Source organism: Lasiosphaeria miniovina (genome assembly GCF_030549165.1).
Source record: "Lasiosphaeria miniovina strain SMH2392-1A chromosome Unknown B0T26scaffold_3, whole genome shotgun sequence".
NCBI classification, from domain to species: domain Eukaryota; kingdom Fungi; phylum Ascomycota; class Sordariomycetes; order Sordariales; family Lasiosphaeriaceae; genus Lasiosphaeria; species Lasiosphaeria miniovina.
In genome coordinates this window covers 911,363-930,824 of record NW_026848222.1, presented here as the reverse complement: position 1 = coordinate 930,824, position 19,462 = coordinate 911,363, and the positions used below count along the sequence as shown (strand labels likewise).

General features: G+C 60.6%; 7 protein-coding genes across 7 annotated transcripts; 2 read left to right on the top strand and 5 right to left on the bottom strand.

Annotated features, from left to right (window-relative positions):
* Positions 1 to 5: 5 nt before the first annotated feature.
* On the bottom strand, positions 6 to 1,181 carry B0T26DRAFT_194405 (uncharacterized protein). Its single transcript, XM_060433707.1, has one exon. It carries the CDS (start codon positions 934 to 936, stop codon positions 142 to 144), a length of 795 nt encoding a protein of 264 aa, XP_060297789.1. The 5' UTR covers positions 937 to 1,181; the 3' UTR covers positions 6 to 141.
* On the bottom strand, positions 1,182 to 2,953 carry B0T26DRAFT_194441 (uncharacterized protein). Its single transcript, XM_060433708.1, has 2 exons — positions 2,157 to 2,953; positions 1,182 to 2,066 (listed from the first exon to the last, which is right to left on the bottom strand). Exons 1-2 carry the CDS (start codon positions 2,831 to 2,833, stop codon positions 1,427 to 1,429), a joined length of 1,317 nt encoding a protein of 438 aa, XP_060297788.1. The 5' UTR covers positions 2,834 to 2,953; the 3' UTR covers positions 1,182 to 1,426.
* A 1,527-nt stretch (positions 2,954 to 4,480) lies between these two features.
* Positions 4,481 to 7,485, bottom strand: B0T26DRAFT_739255 (uncharacterized protein; the record flags this gene model as incomplete). Its single annotated transcript, XM_060443685.1, has 6 exons — positions 4,481 to 4,659; positions 4,696 to 5,956; positions 6,020 to 6,079; positions 6,556 to 6,928; positions 7,026 to 7,122; positions 7,200 to 7,485. 6 exons carry the CDS (start codon positions 7,483 to 7,485, stop codon positions 4,481 to 4,483), a joined length of 2,256 nt encoding a protein of 751 aa, XP_060297787.1.
* Positions 7,486 to 8,092: 607 nt separating this feature from the next.
* Positions 8,093 to 10,162, bottom strand: B0T26DRAFT_194282 (major facilitator superfamily domain-containing protein). The gene is made up of 5 exons (XM_060433706.1): positions 9,851 to 10,162; positions 9,753 to 9,787; positions 9,442 to 9,689; positions 8,926 to 9,274; positions 8,093 to 8,849 (listed from the first exon to the last, which is right to left on the bottom strand). The coding sequence occupies exons 1-5, from the start codon at positions 10,061 to 10,063 to the stop codon at positions 8,162 to 8,164; spliced, it is 1,533 nt and encodes a 510-aa protein (XP_060297786.1). The 5' UTR covers positions 10,064 to 10,162; the 3' UTR covers positions 8,093 to 8,161.
* A 779-nt stretch (positions 10,163 to 10,941) lies between these two features.
* B0T26DRAFT_739253 (uncharacterized protein) lies at positions 10,942 to 12,439 on the top strand (the record flags this gene model as incomplete). Its single annotated transcript, XM_060443684.1, has 5 exons — positions 10,942 to 11,346; positions 11,644 to 11,875; positions 11,937 to 12,073; positions 12,220 to 12,330; positions 12,398 to 12,439. The coding sequence occupies 5 exons, from the start codon at positions 10,942 to 10,944 to the stop codon at positions 12,437 to 12,439; spliced, it is 927 nt and encodes a 308-aa protein (XP_060297785.1).
* Positions 12,440 to 12,916: 477 nt separating this feature from the next.
* B0T26DRAFT_642221 (uncharacterized protein) lies at positions 12,917 to 13,895 on the top strand (the record flags this gene model as incomplete). Its single annotated transcript, XM_060437422.1, has 3 exons — positions 12,917 to 13,061; positions 13,168 to 13,559; positions 13,629 to 13,895. The coding sequence occupies 3 exons, from the start codon at positions 12,917 to 12,919 to the stop codon at positions 13,893 to 13,895; spliced, it is 804 nt and encodes a 267-aa protein (XP_060297784.1).
* A 4,276-nt stretch (positions 13,896 to 18,171) lies between these two features.
* On the bottom strand, positions 18,172 to 19,338 carry B0T26DRAFT_641322 (uncharacterized protein; the record flags this gene model as incomplete). Its single annotated transcript, XM_060437323.1, has 3 exons — positions 18,172 to 18,612; positions 18,679 to 18,795; positions 18,961 to 19,338. Coding segments are annotated over 3 exons (936 nt in total), but the record flags the coding sequence as incomplete, so codon positions are not given.
* Positions 19,339 to 19,462: the final 124 nt, after the last annotated feature.

The following is a 19,462-nucleotide window of genomic DNA, read 5'->3' as shown; positions in this document are numbered from 1 at the left end:
ATACATGAACTCTGCTATTTTTGTGTTGTCCCCCACATTATTTTGTCGACAATGGATACAACCTGCGATCTTAATTCCAACGTGATATACAACAAGAACTATCCCTAGTCCAAACATGACAACAGCCGCGCGAACCCCATTTCACACCGTGACAGTGTGCACGTACTTGACCTTGCCGGCCTCGAGGCGGATCTCGTGGCTGTCGGGCAGGCTGCCGAGCGAGTCGAAGGAGCACAGCACATCGACCGACCCAATGGTCTCATCAATGACATAGCGGCGGTTGCCGTTGTTCTTCGCGCTGCCGCCGTGGGGCAGGGAGCCGCCGCAGGGGCGGGTGAGGGAGGAGCCCTCGACACGCTCGCAGTTGGTGCCCCAGGGGATAGAGTCTGCGGCTTTCGCGTCGGTCCACATGTCGAGGTAGGCGTCGCCGACGCGCTTGAGCAGGTCGCGGGAGGGGCGGTCGGCGGCGTCCAGCACGCCCCAGTTCTCCTTCTGGATGTAGCCGAGGGTCTGCTTGGGGTTGAAGAAGAGCGAGCCGGTGGTGGCGGCGATGGTGTCGATCATGGAGATGGTGGAGGCGTCGCCGGCGTCGTGGCGGAGTTGTGTGGCGAGCACGTACGGCTTGGAGCCGCCCGACGAGATGATCATGGTGTAGCTGGCGCAGGCGACCGTGTCGGCCGTCGAGCGGTTGAGGTCAATCTTGAGCGGCTGGCTGAGCACGCCGCGCTTGATGTCGGCCGCCTTGTTGTTCTCCTGGTACGTGAAGTTGGTGCTCGACAGCTTGAGCCCGTCGATCTTGCCCGCCGTCACTGCATTCACGTAGCTGTTTGCCGCCGCGAGGAGATCTTCGCGCGTGCAGTCCGCCGAGACTGGGCTGGCCGCAAAGGACCCCAGGACTGCCAACACGGCGCCCATCGCCGAGCTTGATCGAACCATGGTGAACGGTGCTGGGGCTATCTTTCAGACACTTGGACAATTGCGTCCCAGCGAGCCGGGCAAAGGCACTGCGAGAGCAACAAGACACAAGCTGGCGTATTTTGGATGGTACGGGCGCGTCAAGCTCACGGCTCGAAACAGTGGAAAACACAACAGCCTTCGTTGAACAATATATCACCGTGTGGCCACAGAATTGGAGCTCCGGACGCCGTCTTAATTTAAGACCGTGGCCTGGGTAATTGATTGGTTATGCGGGGTTCCCCTTGCTCCGGGCCAGCAGACGACTCCCTGCCGCTGCTATAGATTGAGGCCCCTTAACTTGGCAAGATTAACTTGACTGAATTAGGCACTCGGGGTATTCGGCAGCTTCCGCTCGCCGGCAGACAGGGACGGATGCCCCCTGGGTCCTCTCTCTTCGCCTGCAGCACAAACTTTTGCTGAGGAGATACTGCGTGTCTGCGAGTTGGGAAGCCCGGACAAAACGGTGACTCTAGGTAGATGCCTTGTCTCGGAACACGCCGCTGACAGTGAGCATCCGCGCCAACATTGCGTCTTTGACGATCGCCAAAATGGTGGTTGTTATTGCAGTGTCAGAAAGCTCTGCAACGCGCGTGTGAAGCGGCATGCCCGACTTTTTCGCAGCCGTGAACTTGTCGATCACGTGGTTAATGGCTTGCTCTGCAGCACTCTCGCCGTCTGGTCTGTTATTGATACGGAGCGAGCTAGAAGGCTCCTTGCCATCCAACTTGTCTTTGAAGCCGGCCACGTTCCAGAGGACCAGAATCATCGACGCTTGCGGAAAGTGGCGCGTGTTGACGAGATGTTCAAACAAGGTCAAAGACTCCCTCAACCGGCCCTCGCCGTGGTGAGATTCGTCATCATTGTCAAACAGCTCGACGCAGTGGGATAGGTCGAAAAGGAAGAGCAAGATCGTGGTATCCTCAAAGTACGAGCGTACCGACTTGATGCCACTGCTCATACAGTTCATATCCGCGAGGCTGACGGATAGTCGCTTGAATTTAAACGTGCCTTTGAACATCATGCGCCGCCGGTCTTGAAAGAAACGCCGGTGGTCGGCCAGGGTCGGCATGTAGTTTTCGGCTGAGATGCGGCGGACAGCATCCATTACCCTGCGTAAGATTGTCAGAAATCAAGATAAAAGGCCAGACGTAACAAGTCTGCAAGTTGTTAGGAGGGCGTTGTTAGAAGGGCGAACTTACAGGTGTGCATATGCATCCGGCTTTCCAGCAGCGGTGCATGCGGTTCGAAAGGCCTCGGAAGACCACAACTCCTCGATCGAGAGGACCATCTTATCGTCCAGTGTCGCGTTTTTGGCCTTCATTCTCTTGACAAGGCCCACCGCCTGCTCCATGTCTGAATGCTCCTCCACGACGTCCAGCAAGCTTTCGACGAATCTTCGAGCTTCAAGCAGGACGTTCCGCCTGATCGGAACCGCAGCGGCCTCCAGGTCGACATCCAGTTCAGCCGCCGATGCCTGACTGTCAGATCTCGCCCTCGACGACGACGACGCCGCCGCCATGAAATTCTCCACCACCAGCACTATGGCCTCGTAGTCGCCCCACACCAAGACAGACTCCTCTCTCCCCTTGAAATCGGCTGCGATCTGCTTGTTGATGGCGGCGGACCTCTTGCGAGCCTCCGCTGCCTGGCGTACGGCAAGACTTTGCGATCTCTGCTTGATCAGGAGCGGCCAGGTATTGGCTCTGGGGAGCGAGTCATCCTGCGATTTTGGTCGAGGGCTCCTGGGCCGGCTCGCTTGCCGCCCGCGGGCCAGGAGGCCATTCAGCCGGGATGAAGTCGGCAGCAAAGACCTGGGCGCCAGGCGCTGTCTCCAGGACTGCAGCCGACTCTCTTGGGTGTCTTGGCAAATTGCCATGAGGCTCAAAGTGTCCTGCTGGAGCTGGTAGAAGAAGGCGCAACAAGAGCTGCTGCCGAGAAAGGCCTGCTGCTCGTCCAAAGTTTCACTGGTCCCCAGAAAACGGACAATCAGTAAACACGGCCTAGGGAAAGAGAAAATGAAAAGCTTGGCCAAAGGCGGAAGCAAATCAGATTGCAAAAAAGAGGGGGGATAGACTCACAAACTGCTGGCCTGCAAAAGGACATCGAAACCCATGACCAGACGGTCGACGAGCGGATGGAACCTAGCAAACAGATCACCCGCATCGGCATCTTTCGTGTCTTCTCTAACATCGAACGTGAGTTTGACCTTGGCCAGCGGCGCCGTCTTCTCGTTTAGAGCACCGACCTTGTCGCCGCCCGCCGCCCGGAGAAGCGGCACGGCGTCCTGGTCCGCGTCGACCCTGCTCCTCCTGAAGACACTGCCGCGGGTCTGACTGCGCCCATTGCGCAGTGCGCCGGCAGCATTGCGCAACCTGCCGGTAGCGTCGCTCCTGATGAAGTCGAGGCCCTTGCAGATCAGCGCGCTCAGCCGGCTGACGACGGTTCCGCAGCTGTCAACGAGGACCTGCGCATGGGCGTTGAATTGTGGGGTGGTGGTGGTGGTGGTGGTTGTGGTGTTAGTTGCAGCCTTCTCCGATCCCGACGCTGCTGGTGGTTCTGGTGATGTCGGTGCCAAGTCGAGACAACCGCGGATGTGGGCGAGGCTGGTGCGAATGGCAGCTAGCTTGGCGGCTAGTCTCGAGACGGACACGCCAACGAACGGCGGGACGCCATCGTCACCGTCGCTGTTTTCGTCGACAGAAGTTGGGGGTGTCGTGGCAGTGGTCCATGCGACAAAGTCGTCCTCGCACAGTAACGCCTCAAGCGAGCCAATCGTGTTTGCAAGCCTGCTGTCGAGCTGGGAGATGGCGCTGGCGGTCGTACTAGTAGCGGCGGCGGTTGTGGCAGTGGAAGTCATGGCTTTGGCGAGAATAAGCTAGTCTTTCCAACTCTGCTGCAGCCCCGAGCCCGCGAGAACTTCTTTCCCAGACTCTCACAGGACAGACAACGGAAAACAGGAAAAACAAGGGCGCATGGGCCGCCGGGGCCGCCGGGGCCGGACAGGCAAGACTTTAAGAATGCTCGACGGTCATAGCTCGCAGCTGAGACACTGTGATACCGGGCTTAATAACCAGAGGCGGGTTCGTTTCAATGTCATGCTGTTGGCCCGCCCCCCCTCCCCGCGCCCGGCCGCCAATGACAGCCGTCGTGCATGCTAGTGCAGAGGCCGTTCCGTGGAACGGCTCGCTAAGGCACGACCTGAATTGTGGTCCCTGGCTCTCAAGGTGTGTTGGCCTTTTACCTCGCCCTAGGTTCTCCCATCGGCTAGGTTAAGGTTGGTCGGAAGTGACTAGCGCTCACTGGCTGAACAAGGGCCAGATCTTGGGGGCTGCTAGGGCTGCAAGGATTTAATAAGACGATCGGCGCAGGAAATGACATGTTCCGCCTCAGTGTACCGGTACGAGACCTGTCATCACTCTCCAGTCTTCACAGTACGCGCGCCTTGGCGGCCCGCAATGCAACTAGCCCAGGAGGAATAAAAGTCTGTTGGGAATAATTCCGTGTTAATCACCTGTTGGCCATGTCAGGTATCCTGGATAGCTAGCTTCTGCCTCATCTCCCGCTTTATCCTGGTGATGGTGCCGGGGCCGCCGTACGTCAGGCCCGTGTAGACCATGGCCACGCTGGCACCGGCGTTGAGGACGCGCAGTGCCTGGTCGCCGTCGGTGATTCCGCCTGTCGCAAAGATGACCTTGGGGTCGCCTGCGCCGCCGCCCACCCCCCGGCCTGCTTCAGAACCCCCGTCCGCACTGGCCGACTGCAGCGAGTAGCCATCTAGCGCCTTGCGATACCTCCCAACCAGCCGCAGCGTCTGATCAAACATGGCCGGCCCCGAGAACCCGCCGTCCTCCAACAGCGCCCTCTGCTCCTTGGCGCTGATTTGGACGCCCTGCGGGACTAGCCCCGCTCGACGCTTCGTGGTGTTTCCCACAATGACGCCGTCGACGCCACTTGTCCACACGGCCTCCACAACTCCCCGGACCTGACTCTCGTCGTCCTCGTCGGGCGAGACCTTGACCATGACCCTTGGCTTCTGCCACCTGTCTGTCTTCTTCGCCTCGCCGACCACGGCGGCGAGGATCTTGGTCAGCGGCTCCGTGGCCTGCAGGTCCCGCAGCCCTGGCGTGTTGGGGCTGCTGACGTTGACGACGACCACGTCGGCGTACGGCGCCAGCCTGCTGACGCAGTAGACGTAGTCGCGGATGACGACGTCGACGTCCTTCTCGTTTGTCGCCTTGTTCTTGGCGATCTGCACCAGCAGCAGCCGCCCGGGCTGCAAGCTGCCCGGCGGCACCCCGACCGCGCCCTCGCCCTGTTGCTCCCCGTCGAGCAGGTCCCGCTCCGTCAGACCGAGGCTCCGCACGAACCTGCGCAGTCGGTCCCGCAGCCGCGCGCCCATGGCATCCGCCCCGCGCGAGTTCAGCCCGTACCGGTTGATCATGCCGTCGATGCTGGGAACCCGGAACACTCGAGGCCGAGGGTTGCCAGCCTGCGGGAGCGGCGTGCAGCCGCCTACTTCTACCACAGAGGCGCCGAGAGCAAAGAGGGCATCCGGAACTTCGGCGTCCTTGTCGAGGCCGGCTGAGATACCTATGGGGTTGGCAAGCTCGGTCCCAAACACATTGACCGACAGCGGATTGCCGGGGGTTTCGGCGGCGGCCCGCGATGGGCGCTCCCGAGGATGGAGATTGAGGGTATAGAGGGTCTTGAGGGCCTTCGTTCCGGCATGGTGGGCGTCTTCGGCGTCGGGGTAGACCAGGCGGAGGAGCGGCGGGACGATCCAGCGGTGGACCGAGGCGCGGGTGTCGGTGACATAGTAGTAAATGACGTAGAGAGAGACAGCTCCCACGCTACTGTAGAGAAGCGCCCTGATGCGGGCGAGAAGGACAGACTCGGAGGTAGAGGACGAGGACGAGGACGAGGACGAGGTCGAGGTCGAGGTCGAGGTCGAGGTCGAGGTCGAGGTCGAGGTCGAGGTCGAGGCGGGGCGTCGGTGGACCTGGTTGCCAAAGTTGCTCAGCGAAGCCCGCGGCGCGAATCGGGCCGTCGCCAGAGGCTGCACAGCCGACGAAAGAACGTTCCGAGCGCGCAGAAAGGCAGCTGCCATCGTGAGCAACAGATGCTGGGCCGAGCCAGCACTCAATGGCAGACAACGAGCGAGCGACGTGGTGGGGTGGTCGAGGCGTGCTGCGAGATTCAAGCTGCCAGAATAATTGGGGGAGCTTGTGCAATCGCCTCAAATTGCTCGGGAGATGGGGGTCAGACAGTGTGGATTGAGAAAGCGGACTGTGCTGACCGCGGGGTCGATGACAGCCCGAGGCTCTGCCAGTCAAGCCAAGCCAAAATCAGGCCATTATCTATGCTGCAATTTCTTTCGTCTATACAAGAATTCTTCAATCCCATATCCCATAATTCTTCAATTGTTTGATCCCATTGAATGGTCTAGATTCCAATCCTCTAGGTCTATGCGAAAAAAACGCCAAAACATGCGCCAATCGCCCAAGCAATGCATTTGAACACCCACGGAATCCACCATCGTCGCTGCCGGCTCTCCAATGCTTCAGCATCTAATTAGGCCACGGACACGACCGCGTTGACTTTCGGCGCATCTGGCGCTGGCTTTGCTGATCGTGCTGCTTCGTCTTCAGCCATGCGATTGAGGAAGCTCAGATACGTCTGCCATCCAACAGCAATAACCCCGGCGAAAATGGACCGGTACTCGAGCGGAACGAAGGTGAAGCTGAAGGCGGTAACTGCGGGCCAGATCTTCCAGCTGTTGACCCAGCTGGTGGGCACCGTCCGCCGGATGCGGTCCCAGACCTCGCCCAGATTATCGCCGGCGAGCAGCGCCTGCATGCCGAAGAAGTAGCTGTTGAAGATGGGCGTGAAGCACAGCTGGTTGACGACGACTTTGGTCCCCAGCGACAGGATGCGCGACGGGTAGTTGAAGCTCGTCGACAGCCACACGAACCTGCCGAGCCGATCGCACCCCACTGGTCAGCTCCCGCCGCCGGATACCTACCCTGCGAGTCCTCGCCGCTGCTTCGAGAGAGCGGGGAGGGACTTACCACTTGTAGCTGGGAGCCGACGATATCGCGCCGATCACCAAGGATCTCGCCGTCCGCACCGGGTCGTAATCTCTCCCGCCCATCGTCTGCGCCGAGACTGTAACGATGCCCGCGTTAGCATGGGCCACACTGGGCCGCATTGGCCGTCGCTATACGGGAGGTGGGCCGACTTACTGTCGGAGCAAAAGTAGATGACCAGCGAGCTGCACAGCTGGGTGGTGAGGGGCCTCTTCCGCTGTGCGCGCCCAAAGGCTTGGGCTGCCCTCGTCAGCGGGCCCAGCCTCTGCCAGAAAGGGAGCGTTGGGACATTGTTGGGCGTGGGGATCTGGTCTTCGGCTCGAGCTGTCCTGGCCGCCGGCGGTGTGTCTTTGGTCGACTGCGCTCGGCGCTGGCGAAACTGCCGCAGGGCATAGTGGACGCGGCGCCGAAGCATTGCTTGGTATACCGAACACGCCGCCATGCCGCTCTGTGTCTGTCGGCGATATCGGGCGCAAGGTCGCAGCGCCGGGTTATGAGGCTTGCATGGTAGGTCTCGAGTTGTTTGCAAGTCGAGTCACTGTTGGGCGGTCGCAGGAATGCGCCAACTGACTCGGTGCGGTGTCAAGTGTCGGTCTCCTCCAGCGGAGCCAATCGCGGGGGAGCCTGCCTGGACCCGCTGGAAAAGCCAGCGAAACTCGGTATTTTGCTGCCCCGGCCTAGCTGGCTCGGCTGGAACTAGCCGCCCCCAGGGGACCCCCACTGAAATTTGCGCAGGTCACACGACGAATGGAAAAGTGACGGGGAGTGCGAACGTGCGGGCGTGTGAGCGTGCGAACTGCACGACGTTCTCTCCCAGTCCCGCCTCTCAATGTCTGTCGGTCAGATGCAAGGCAACACTTGCACCTGTCATCTATGAATTGGACATGCAAGTAATGTTTGGCATGCACCACATGGCACAAGAAATAGTTACGTTCGAGGTACCTACCTACTGTACTCCGGTCGCTACCCCAGGCAGGTAAGCACTCAACGGCGAGCCATGGATGTTGTAAAGTCAGCCATTAATTACATTACATGCCAGTCTCGAGACGAAACATTTTGAATTACATCCGGTCTCTCATTCTGCCAAACTACCTATGTGCAACTGTTTTGCCAGGCGTTTATGCATGAGGCGCATCCACCGCCTCGGCTGCCTTGCTGAGCACCACTGGGTCAATTTCCTCCTCGGAGAGCGCTGGATCCTCAACTTTCCTCAGATGAGCAGGCCGCTCCGGCACCATGAAGACGACAAACGAGGTTGCCGGAATCGTGATGGCGAACATGACAAAGGCGATTATCAGGTTGACCATGGGAGAGACCGACGCGGCACCAATTCCGAACGAGATACAGGAGCCGATGGACTCGAACGATCGGACGAGGCCCACTGCAAGCGTCAAAGTCTCGAGATCATCGAAGAATGTCCCCACCAACCAGTAAACAAACATGTAATGCGACTCGTTCATGAACCTTTCGTGCTTGTCAGCGAGGCCTCTTCCACTGGCTACGTTAGACACTCCCGGTAAAGCCGATGCGTACCTTAGGATCACCATCGAAGCAAAGCCTCGCCCGAATCCCGGATTGTCCCAGTCCAGGGTGACGCGGGGGTTGGAGTCTCGGTAAAGTTTCTCGTTTGCGACTTGCCAGCCGAACGCGGACAACATGGCGACGACGAAGAAGACCCAGCAGATCTTGGCCAGCCTAGGGCGCTTGAAGACAGTCAGGTCGTAGAACCAGCCCCAGAAGATGTTGGCAAAGGTTGCAGCGATGGCCGATGTCAAGGAGCCGAGCGTGCGGGCTCGGACCGAAAAGCTGCGGACCGAGTGACAGGTTAGCTGTCAAGCACTTGTCACCAGGTCCGGGTCGCCATGCAGTACTGGGAGCTTACTATTTGGTCAGGTAGATGCCCAGATATGTCCCGTTCCATGCGAATCCGATCAAGATGGGCACCATCAGGAACATCTCCCTGCGCTTGAACAGGGCCCAGATGTTGCGGAATTCCTGCTTGATGCTCTTGTTCTTGGGAGCGGGCTCCAGCCTGCTGCCGTCATTCTTGATCACCTTGTGCGGCGGCGACACGAGCAGCGCCAGGGGCAGCCCGAGGCACTGCAGCGCGATCAGGACCAGGTACGTGCTGTATCCGACCTTGCCGCGGTTCTGGCTGCTGGCGTTGAGCGACAGCTGGATCGAGGACCCAATAAGTTGCCCGAGCTCGCGGAGTCCGAGCCAGATTCCAGCTGGAGCAGCACATGTCAGCGGCCAGCGTCGGGCATCCTGTTGCAAAGCGATGCGTGAGGGGGGAACAGGGGGGGAACAGAGGGGGGAACAGAAGAGGGAACAGAGGCGGGAACAGAGGGGGGAACAGAGGGGGGAACAGAGGGGGGAACAGAGGGGAAAAGCTTACTGAACTTGCCGCGGTCCTTGACGTCGCCGTACCCAAGAGCGATGGCGCCCTCGGACGCCCACAGCGCAGAGGCCGCGATGCCGCAGGTCGCGCCGCCGAACAGCACGAACCACTCGACGCCGTATCGGTTGTTGACGTACAGAGAGGCCGAGTATGGCGCATAGCCGAGCGTGCCAATGATCAGCACCCACTTGAGCCCGATCCTGTTGGCCAGGATGCCGAAGAGCGAGCAACCAAACGCCATGATACTGTTTCGTGTTAGTTTTGCGGGGCCGCGGCTGCGGAGTGACAACACTTTTGTGGTGGCTTACCCAAAGGTCAGTGAGTTGGAGCCATTTACGAGGTACTGGGAGCACTGTCAGTCTCTCATTCCACAGCAGTCTGTGATAAGAGGGGCACAAAGACTCACCGGCTCCTGCTGGCCGCCGGCCCCCGTGTTGTTCAACGCATTCCAGATGCCCGGTTGGGTGAAGGAAATGAGACCGACGATGATGACGTTGAAGAGCGGGCTGCGGAACCACCGCGTGAGCTTGGACACGGGCTTGGCCGTCTGCTCAGCGACGCTGAGCCCCCCCTTGACGTTGCCGTCTTCGACGGTCTTGTCGTGGTCGATCGACGACATGTTTTCGGCTGTCTGTGAAGGAGTTGCCTATTCCAGCAGCCCCTACATGCAGACAAGCGAGGTTGTTATTGGAGGATGCGAGAGACAGAGGAACCGCTCGCTTCCAGAGGGCCGGGACGTGACAATCTTTATGTGAATCCGCCGAGTCGGTGAACGTACCGACGCATCGGATCGAGCGTGATCACTCCATATTTTTTTTCATGATCTTTTCTGGCGGCACTTGGGGTCGGACAGCTGCCAAGGCCATGCATTGTCACCCCAAAGTGGAACTGTCGACTGCTCCCTCGCTTTTTGGCGGTTAGTGGCAAATTTGGGGACATGTCGTGATGAGGTAGCGCGATGGTGACATGCGCTCGAAAACAAGTATTCCCCACTGTTCAGAATCGCTCCCACCCGGGCTCGACTCGGAATCGAGATGCTTGTTGAGGAGCACGATTTGCCCATCCTGCCCGCGTCCCAGCTCCGTGGTGCTCTCGGACGCCTGGGCCGCGTTGGGCAACATGGCCGGCTATTAGCTCTACGAGCATGTAGAGAGAGTGGAGTCTGGCATCGTGAGGCATGCGAGACGTGCTTGCAGGGATCGCGTTGCGCCATCGGCTGTCGATAACACTACCGACTTGGAGAGCGGGCGCGATAGTAATCCAGCTGGCGATGGGCTCGGCATGTCGTGTAGCGGGCGGAGTGATTATAAGAGGCATAACAAGATGCTGCCTTGCTGCAGCTAAGTCTAGTCCCAACGCTCACACTTTGCCCGAGAACGGTTGCGAAATGCAAGATTGTCAAGCCACACCCGCCGACACAATCTGACAGCCAAGTCTCGACTGCATATCCACCAAGGCCCAGAACCCGCTTTGCTGCAGGTGTTATCAGCGACTAGCATGACTGCCGCCCAGGTTCTCCGCCCTGCCCCATACGGGCCCTCCATCAGCCTCCCGGCCCCGTACCCGGAGGGCACCGCGTTCCCGCTATCCCTGTCGCCGGCCCGGGCCGGGGTGTCACTCGACGACATCACAGCCGAAATCCGCGGGCTCGCGGCGTCGGGGCGGATATCAAGTCTCCTAGACCGGCACGGGGCCGTCTACTTCCAGGGCCTGGGCCTGAAGAACGCGCACGAGTTCTCCAAGTTTGCCCACGCCTTTGGCTGGCTGCCGCACGAGGACATTGGCAACCCCGTGCGCCGCACCGTCCTGGCCAAGAACGTCGCCACGGCTAACGAGGGCCCAAATACCCAGCCCGTCTACCCGCACAATGAGTTCGGCCTGAGCCCGCACTACCCGGCATATGTGCTGTTCTACTGCGTCACGGCGCCCGAAACGGGTATGCGCGCCATATCTGCTGGACATAGCCTGCGCTGTTGTTGCCTGGTGCTTACACGTTGTTTGTGTTTGTGGCGTCGTAGGGGGCGAGACGCCTATCAATAACTCGGCTATCCTGTACAGCCGGCTGAAACTGAAACATGCCGAGTTCATCGAGGAGGCGGAGAAGAAGGTAGGCCGTGAATTCCATCGCAATCGCGTCTCGGCTGCTTTCAAACAAGCGTAAATTGCAACACACACTAACAGAGAGCGCTTGCACATCAGGGAGTCAAATACCAGCTCTTCCACCCCAACGGGCCGAAAGACCAGACCACGTCGGCCGGCACGACGGTGCTTCAGGCCTACGGACGGCACGTGCTCGACTCGGACGACGCCGAGACGACGCGGCAGAAGATCGAGAAGGAGATCCGCCGCCTGCCGACAGCGACGTGGCGGTGGGAGAATCAGTCGGCCACCAACCCCCTGGGCGACCTGCGCGTGTGGCAGGTGTTGCCGGGTATGTTGTTGTGCTCAGGCGGTGTTTGTTGTGAAGAGTGACGCTGGCTGACTGATCCCAGTGGCCAGAGACCATCCGCGCACCCGGCAGCGCGCCTTCTTCAACAACATCGTCTCGCGCTTCCTCAACGCCGATAATGCCGGCACCCTGCTGCCGCCGCATCTCACCGGCGACGGCAAGTACCAGCCGCCTGCGTTTGTAAGTGTTTATGGGTGCAACTCGGCCAACACATGGTTCTTTTCGTAACTGTTCCGTTGTGATGCAGCGAACTCGCCAACACATGGTTCTTTTTGTAACTGTTCCGTTGTGATGCAGCGGACCCGCTGACTCTTGTTGTTGATTAGTACGGAGACGACTCATTGATTCCACGTGAATACCTCGACTCGGCGGTTGAGTTCATCAACGAGACGCGCGCCATGGTGACGTGGCAGGCCGGGGATGTGATACTGATTGACGTGAGACTTGACCTATTCTCCAGTCTGAATAGTTCTGTGGTGGTTAATTATGCTGACATTCGCAAAGAATCACCATGTTCAGCACGCGCGTGAGCCGTGGACGGGGTAGGTTTCGAATTTGATTCCCGTCCATCCCCCATTCCCCCATTCACTGGCGGCGCCATCTCTCACGGACCGAAACTCTTTGCTGACAGCTTCCAAACAGGAATCGCAAACTGCTGGCAAGCTTGTGGGACGAGGCTCACTGATCAAGTTTTCCTAGATAATTGGCATGGCGTTTCCATGACATGATGATTGTGTGTTGTTTGATGAGTTTGAAAACCGAAAACTGGCATATGGAAAAAGGGCGCATATCTTTTTCGGAGGTTGTTTTCTGATCAACAGATAGCCCCTGTTTGTAATTGACGGTTAGACTAGACCTAATTATCCTGAGGATTAGGGTCATCTGTGGATAGATTCCCAAACTTCCCCGCATTTCAACCCGAAACCTTGCTCGAACGTCAACGTGAAAGCCGACCGAACAGTTCAGACCAGCCTCTCGGACGGACCGAGTAAACACACGGGAGCTCGTCCCGCAGTTCCAAGCATGGGCGACATATCCATCCGAGAGTATATCCGCTGGCTTCCCGACGCAGCCAGCGAGCCGACGTCGACCATTGTGCTCACGTCGCCCGGCCGCCGCTTTGTCGACTTGCGCATCCTCAAACCGCCCGGAGGCCAGCAAGTCCAAGGTAAGGATGGCAATCCGTATTTCTCTACCTCAATTCAAGATATATCCGTTCGACGAAAAAGTAAAAAATGAAAAAGTGAAAAAGAAAACTCACCGACCCTAACCAGGAACTGAGCCCCTCCCCCTTTCCCGACTGGACTGGGCCATCGCCGGCACGTCTGAATCGTGGCCGCTCGAAGCCGGCGCATCCACCGGCAGCGCCAACGAAGGCGCGTCCCGCGCGCAGTGGCGGCACTGGATCGATTCGCGCACGGCCGACACGCGCGGCCTCGTCGACGAGGGCGTCAACTACCCGCAGCCGCCCGACGGCGCCAAAACGCTCGAGAAGGGCCGCATGGTCAACCCGGTCACGGGCGTTGAGACGGAGTACGAGGAGCTGTGGCGGTCCGAGCCGGCCGCGGCCAATGTTTGGCCGTTTGGATACGGCGTGTCAGGAGGCCCGGGTGCTGAGGGGCTCGACGCCGTGTGTGTCGTGCTCGAGCTGCGGGACGAGGGCGACGTTGGCGACGTTGGCGACGTTGGTGACGATGGCGACGTTGGCGACGATACCCTGCAGGGCTCCCGGAAGCGGGGCCTGTTCGTGCGGTTGGGCCAGTACTGCCAGGCGCTCGTACGGAACGGCGGGGAGGTTGGAGTTGAGAGGCTGAAGTGGAATGCCGGTGTGGGGACGTGGGTGACGGAGGTGAGGATCGGCGAGATGAAGACGCCGGCCGACTTTGCCATCTACGCCGGTCACGAGGCGGCCGTGGGCGACAGGGTGGAGGCCGGCGGGGACGTGTGGACTGTTGTGGAAGCGGAGCTGATTGTGCCTGACGGGCATCTGGACACGACTTGATACTTTTCAGCACGGGGCTTGAGCCGTGCTCCACGCAGTTGGACTAACAGCTGTCGCGGCTTGTAAAATGCAGGGCTGCTATGAGATAACCCACGTATTTGGCTGCCGTTTGCTCATGTAGCCCTGGTGCCCAAGTTCCAGCCCAACGGTGGCCGATGAGGTTGGGTTTTGTCCGACAGCCCTCTTTGACGAATGGCAACGGATCTCTTTACCAACAACATTAATCAATGCGATGCTTCTGGGTTTCTCTTCCCTGCATTGAAGCGCGATGTTCATCAATCGATTCACACGAAAACTGTAACAGCCCTCCCGTTGCCCCCTTTTTGCCCCGAATTCTGACTTCTCTGGAGCTGAAAGTGCCAATACTAATCCACTGCAAGCCAAGACTGTAAAGACAGTTGGGTAATTAGGTGGTGGTAGTTAGGGGTGGTTTGCCACAAGGCAGTTTCTAGGTGTCCAGACAGACCGGGCGGAGTCTGCATTTGGATCATCTGCCTTTTGAGACGAGGCGCTGTCAGTAGAGGCAAGTTGTCGGGATTAGGTAGTTGGGGCCTCCGGCGTGGTGGCTTGGCCGTCAGCCGCGGCTGACTCTCGATTTCGACACTCAGGCGCAGCCCCGGCGTGTCCCACAGCACGCAATGGCTATCCGATGCCTGGTCTTCATAACTGCTATAACAGTGCTGGTTATCCTGCTTGACGTTTCCCGTGGATATGCATGGGTCCAAAGACTCCTTGCGTTCCCTAGTCGTATTTACGGACGTGTCCTGCGAGAGAAACCCGAGAGACCATCAAACGGCCGGCCATCAGCCATGGCCGTGGACAGAGAATCCCGTCGGCAGCGGGCCCGAGATCTTCGCCGGTCGGCGAGGCATGCTCTGAGATGGTCTGCCTCCTTGCCGTCGAGTTCGATGCAGCTCACTGGCGGCCAAGAGGCCTTTCTTGACCTGGCAAGGCTTGTCACATCTCGGCAGGGAAGAGCCAGAGTAAACCGCCCAACATCTGATCCTCTACACGCTTGAAATGGTTGCTAACGGGCATGATACAGGACCTCGCGGTCGCGCTATGGACGTACCGGCTCTACGCGCGGCCCAGAACCCTCGCGGATACGTGCGCCGAGCTCGGGCTGCCAGCTGGGTCCAGCGCGCAAACAACAAGGCCCGCGCCCGCCGACTTGGCCGACTTGGCCGACTTGGCCAACTTTCTGGCTTGCCTCGGGGCCACTATAGACTCTATTCCAGGGGACAACCCTCAGGCCCGCGTCCTCGGAGTCCTGTCTCTGGCAGTGCGCGCCACGGCGACGGCAACGACGACGGGATCGGGCGGGCTGGGGCTCACGCGAGACCCGAGCCCCTTCTTCTGCGTCTCTAGCTCGGCCAGCTGGTTCGGGAGCGTTGATGATTCGCCCGTGTTCCGGCTGTTCGCGCACGGCTGCGACACGAAGGGCATGTACGGCCTCGCCCTGCTCGTGACCAAGGGCGAGGCCGTCGTCGCCGCGTGGCTCGACAGCATGTACCGCGACATGATGGGCGCGTTCCGCGACGGCCGGGCGTCGCCGCGCGATGTCGATGAGACCGGCCAGACGCTACTACATCGGCTAATGGAGATTGTAAGTCGGGGAGGGCCTAGCTAGTGAGAATACGTGGCGTGATATTATGCTGACAGGCATGCGCGAGGACCACAGTTCTTGTACGACGGCCCCTGGCCGAAATACTTCATCGACGAGCTGCGCAAGGTCATGCTGGGCCTGCACCACGCAGGCATCCCAATAGTCGGAGAAGGAGGCTACGGAGAGTAGGCGATCCAATCCTAATCGAACCGGCGAGACACGAGTAGGACGTGGGACGTGGGACTCGGCGCTGACAAGTCTCTAGGTCTGCGCTGTCGCTCGCGCTCATGGGGTACGCGAACCTGCCCGACGTCCCTGCGCTGCTCGCGCACCGCGAGCTGTGCCGGCTGCTGGCCGACCTAGACGTGCACCTGTCTCCGGGCTCAGCCGCCATCTCCAACTACGCAGCCCCCTACGGGCGGTTCGCTCTTGAGCTGCACTACTGCCCCGAGCTGCGCGAGGGTGCGTGTCCACGCTCCACCAGTCCTCCTGATCCCTCCACCGCTGACCAAGCATCCACACGTAACTAGTCTTTGGCAACGGCCCGGTCCTCAACGCCTACGCCAGCCGCTCCATGGCGCAGGTGGCGGCGACGCAACACCTGGCAGCCAGCGAAACAGCGAACCTCTTCGGGCATCTGCCCATCCACCTGGCGTGCTTCTGGCCCGCGGGCCTCAAACACGTGCTGCAGACCACCGGCGCCGACGAGCTCTTCAGCACCGTCAACATGGGCTGCTTCGCGCCCGGCGGCGGCGGCGGCGGCTGGGGCAGGAGCTGGAAGCCCATCAACTTCGCCGCCTTCGCCAGCCGGCAGCTGTGCCCGACAGAGACGGGATGCCGCGCCGGCTGCCGCTGCGCCGAGGCCCTGCAGCTTCTGCTCGCCACAGGCCAAGTCATGCTCACCATCGACCAGGTCCCGCCGCTGTGGGCGATGGCGTCGCAGGGCGCGCGGATGGCGCTGCTCGACGAGCTGGCGCGCCGCCGGCGGCAGCTCAGGGACCTCGCGCTGGCATCCCTCCCGCCCGCCGCCATCGCGTCTGAACCGGGCCTCAACAACCACGCCGAGTCCGAGTCCGAGTCTGAGTCTAAGTCTGAGTCCGAGTCCGAGTCTGAGTCTAAGTCTGAGTCCGAGTCCGAGTCCCTCCTCGACAGCCGCGCAGAGCACGTGCAGGCGCTGCTCGCGGCGCACGGCATCGACGTGCCGGCTGTGCTGTGGCCGGGCGACCGCGGGCCGTACACAGTCGCGAGCCTAGACCACGACGTCGCGACGGCGGCGCACGCGCTCGCGCTCGGCTTCCGCGACATGGCGTGTTTCACGCCCGTTGGCGACCTGCCCGTGCACGCGGCCGGCGACTACGCGCGCGCGTGGGAGGCCGCAGGTGCTGGCGGCACTGGGTGGCCGCGCGGCGGCCGCCCGTGGACGTACCACGCGTGGCTGCTGGACCGTGGCGCCGTGCGGGTGCCTACGGTCTTGGCTGAGGCGGCGGCGGCGGCGGCGGCGGCGGCTGCGGACGTGGAGCGCCATGATTGGGATGCGCGTGTGGGCGCGACGGTGGCGCATACCGAGGCCCGGCTGATCGGCAGGTTCCTGCAGAACACTGACAGGGTGTATGCGAGGCAGCTGGCGGAGCCGGCGCTGCTGCGCGTGGCCACGGCCGTGTTCAGTGAGGCGGGTGTCAGGGACAGCTGTCGGTGCCGGTGTCTGGTTCCGGGGAGCGGCGGGTGCTCGCCGCTGACGGTGGCGCTGAAGCAGATGACGCACCGCGGCGTGACCAAGTGGATGGCGTCGGGGCAGTGGTGTCTGGCGCTGAACCGGCTGGTGCACTGCTGGCGCGGGCTGGACGCGGCCACGGTGCGCGGGCTGTCGCTGCAGGTGGTGCGGTTCGTGACCTTCGAGGCGCTGCAGCTCGAGCACACGTGCTGCGACGACAGCCTACGCGCGCAGTTCGACTACGACCCGGCCGACTATGTCGGTGTCGACTGGAGTACGGTGCACGAGCGCTTCTATCCGGACACCAGGACCGTGGAGAAGGTGTGGGAGGACGGCAGGCTGCGCACCGCCGTGCTCGAGAGCGTCATGGCCGAGCTCGAGCCGCAGTGGCGCGAGTTTGGGGGTGCCGGGGGCCTGCTGGAGTTTCTGTGTGCGCGCTGGGAGCCCGTCGTTGCTTCGGCTGTTGAGCGGCAGCGCGAGCTCGAGGAGGGTATGATGTGGAGGGAGCGGCCGCGCGGAGTGCTCAACTGGGAGTCGCTGAGGGTCCACGACGTGCGCGCGCTGTGCGGGCCGGGGCCGTCGACGGACCGCGAGTTCGTTGCCAGGATTGGTGTCGAGGTCGACGAGGAGAAGTGCGACCACCACCAGCCTTGGCTGGACGATTTCGGCGAGACTGTTTGACAGACGCCAACCATGTCTGTTGGCTCTTTATTGCCGCCTTCGTGTGCAGAATTTACTGATGTGGGCAATACGTGTCAAGGCCAGGGTATGAGCACAGAGCCTAGAACTGTGAGTCCAGTTAGTTCGTTTTTGTTGATGACAATGGAAGAAATGTAGTGCCCTAGTTACCTAGCCATCAAAAGCAACCCACCTCGGACGTTTCTCTGGACTCTATCCAGCCTAATTGTACCCAGTCGAACAAGACCTATAGCTAGTTCACCGATATCTGTGTCTTGTAGCTAGTTCACCGATATCTGTGTCCTATAATCCGCGTTCAGGTCATCGGGATCCACGATCGGATTGTCGAAATCTTTTCGAACACACAGCCGTTCCATGATAGTGTCATATTCCACTTCACACGTGGTCCGTACAGTCTCGCGCCACTCTTGGCCGTAAAACTCCTTCCAGACGGCCTCGCTCTCCGCTGCCACTTGCTCGCTGACGTCAGTCCAGCCGTGCTCGTTGGCGGCGTCGTGGCTGGCGCGCGTCCTGATGTCGAACCGGTGCCCGGCCCACGGCCCCCGCGTCAGGTTCATGGGTGCCTTACCCGTGTCCAAGATCCCGTCTCCAGCAGTCCAGCACGTGCGCATCATGATGACCTCGCCGAAGCCCCAGACGCCGATCTCAGGCCCGCGCACGAGATCCGGTGTCGGGATGGGTCCGGACAGCGGTATTCCATCCTCCTCCATCCACGACTTGTACAGCTCGCGCATATAAGTGTCGGTGACAAACCTCTCCGGCGCGACGGCTTTGTCACGCACGAATTCCTTGGTGGTGAGGTTGCGGAGGATCCACGGCTCGTCGGCCGTGTAGAAGGTGGCATCGGACACGCGCAGGTTCCGCACGATCCAGGCTCGCGTCGACTTGCTGGCGCCGACGCCGCCGACGCCGCGCTTCTTGAGGCGCGACACTAGCAGGTACGACACTTGGTCCAAGCCGTCCAGGTGCCCCGCGGTATAGTTCTCGGCGCCTTCGGGGCCCCAGCCCTTGCGCAGGTCGTACACGAAATCGTCGTAGCCCTCCTGGACGGAAATTTCCGGGAAGGCGAAGGAGTAGAGGGTGAATCGCCCGTCGTCTTCCGAGTCGGAGTGCTGGCTGTGGCTGCCGCCATGGCTGTTGTCGTCTTCGCTGACGTCGACCCAGGTGTCCGGAGGCTCCATCGTTTGGTTCAACTCATCCATCTCGGCAGCTGAGAGAAGGCCGGGAGGGTAGTCACCGGCCTTGATCAGGTTGTCTACAAACACGACGTTCTTGCCGGCCCACCGCCCGAGAAGCGACACGTAGTAGTTCTGCAGGTGCTGGCGGCCGATGGCCCAGAAATACGGGTTGGTGAGGCCAAGGCACACGGCATCGTCGATGCAGGCAGTGGCATTGAAAATCAGCCGGTACACGTCGTATGGCAGACTGCAGAAGGTCGGCGCCGATGTCAACCCTTTGACGGGACCGGGGGAGGTGGCTGCTGGAATCACCAGGTACCGTACTGGAAACAACAGGGCGTGCTGCACGCCGAAATCTGGTGGTTCAAGTGAT

Excerpts from the sequence above, each read along its gene's own strand:
- B0T26DRAFT_194405 (XM_060433707.1), bottom strand. The coding sequence starts at position 936 with ATGGTTCGATCAAGCTCGGCGATGGGCGCCGTGTTGGCAGTCCTGGGG.
- B0T26DRAFT_194441 (XM_060433708.1), bottom strand. The coding sequence starts at position 2,833 with ATGGCAATTTGCCAAGACACCCAAGAGAGTCGGCTGCAGTCCTGGAGA. Across the intron at positions 2,067-2,156 it reads CCGGATGCATATGCACACCT|GGTAATGGATGCTGTCCGCC; the intron begins GTAAGTTCGCCC and ends AATCTTACGCAG.
- B0T26DRAFT_194282 (XM_060433706.1), bottom strand. The coding sequence starts at position 10,063 with ATGTCGTCGATCGACCACGACAAGACCGTCGAAGACGGCAACGTCAAG. Across the intron at positions 9,690-9,752 it reads TCCAACTCACTGACCTTTGG|TATCATGGCGTTTGGTTGCT; the intron begins GTAAGCCACCAC and ends AACACGAAACAG. Across the intron at positions 8,850-8,925 it reads GGCATCTACCTGACCAAATA|CTTTTCGGTCCGAGCCCGCA; the intron begins GTAAGCTCCCAG and ends CTCGGTCCGCAG.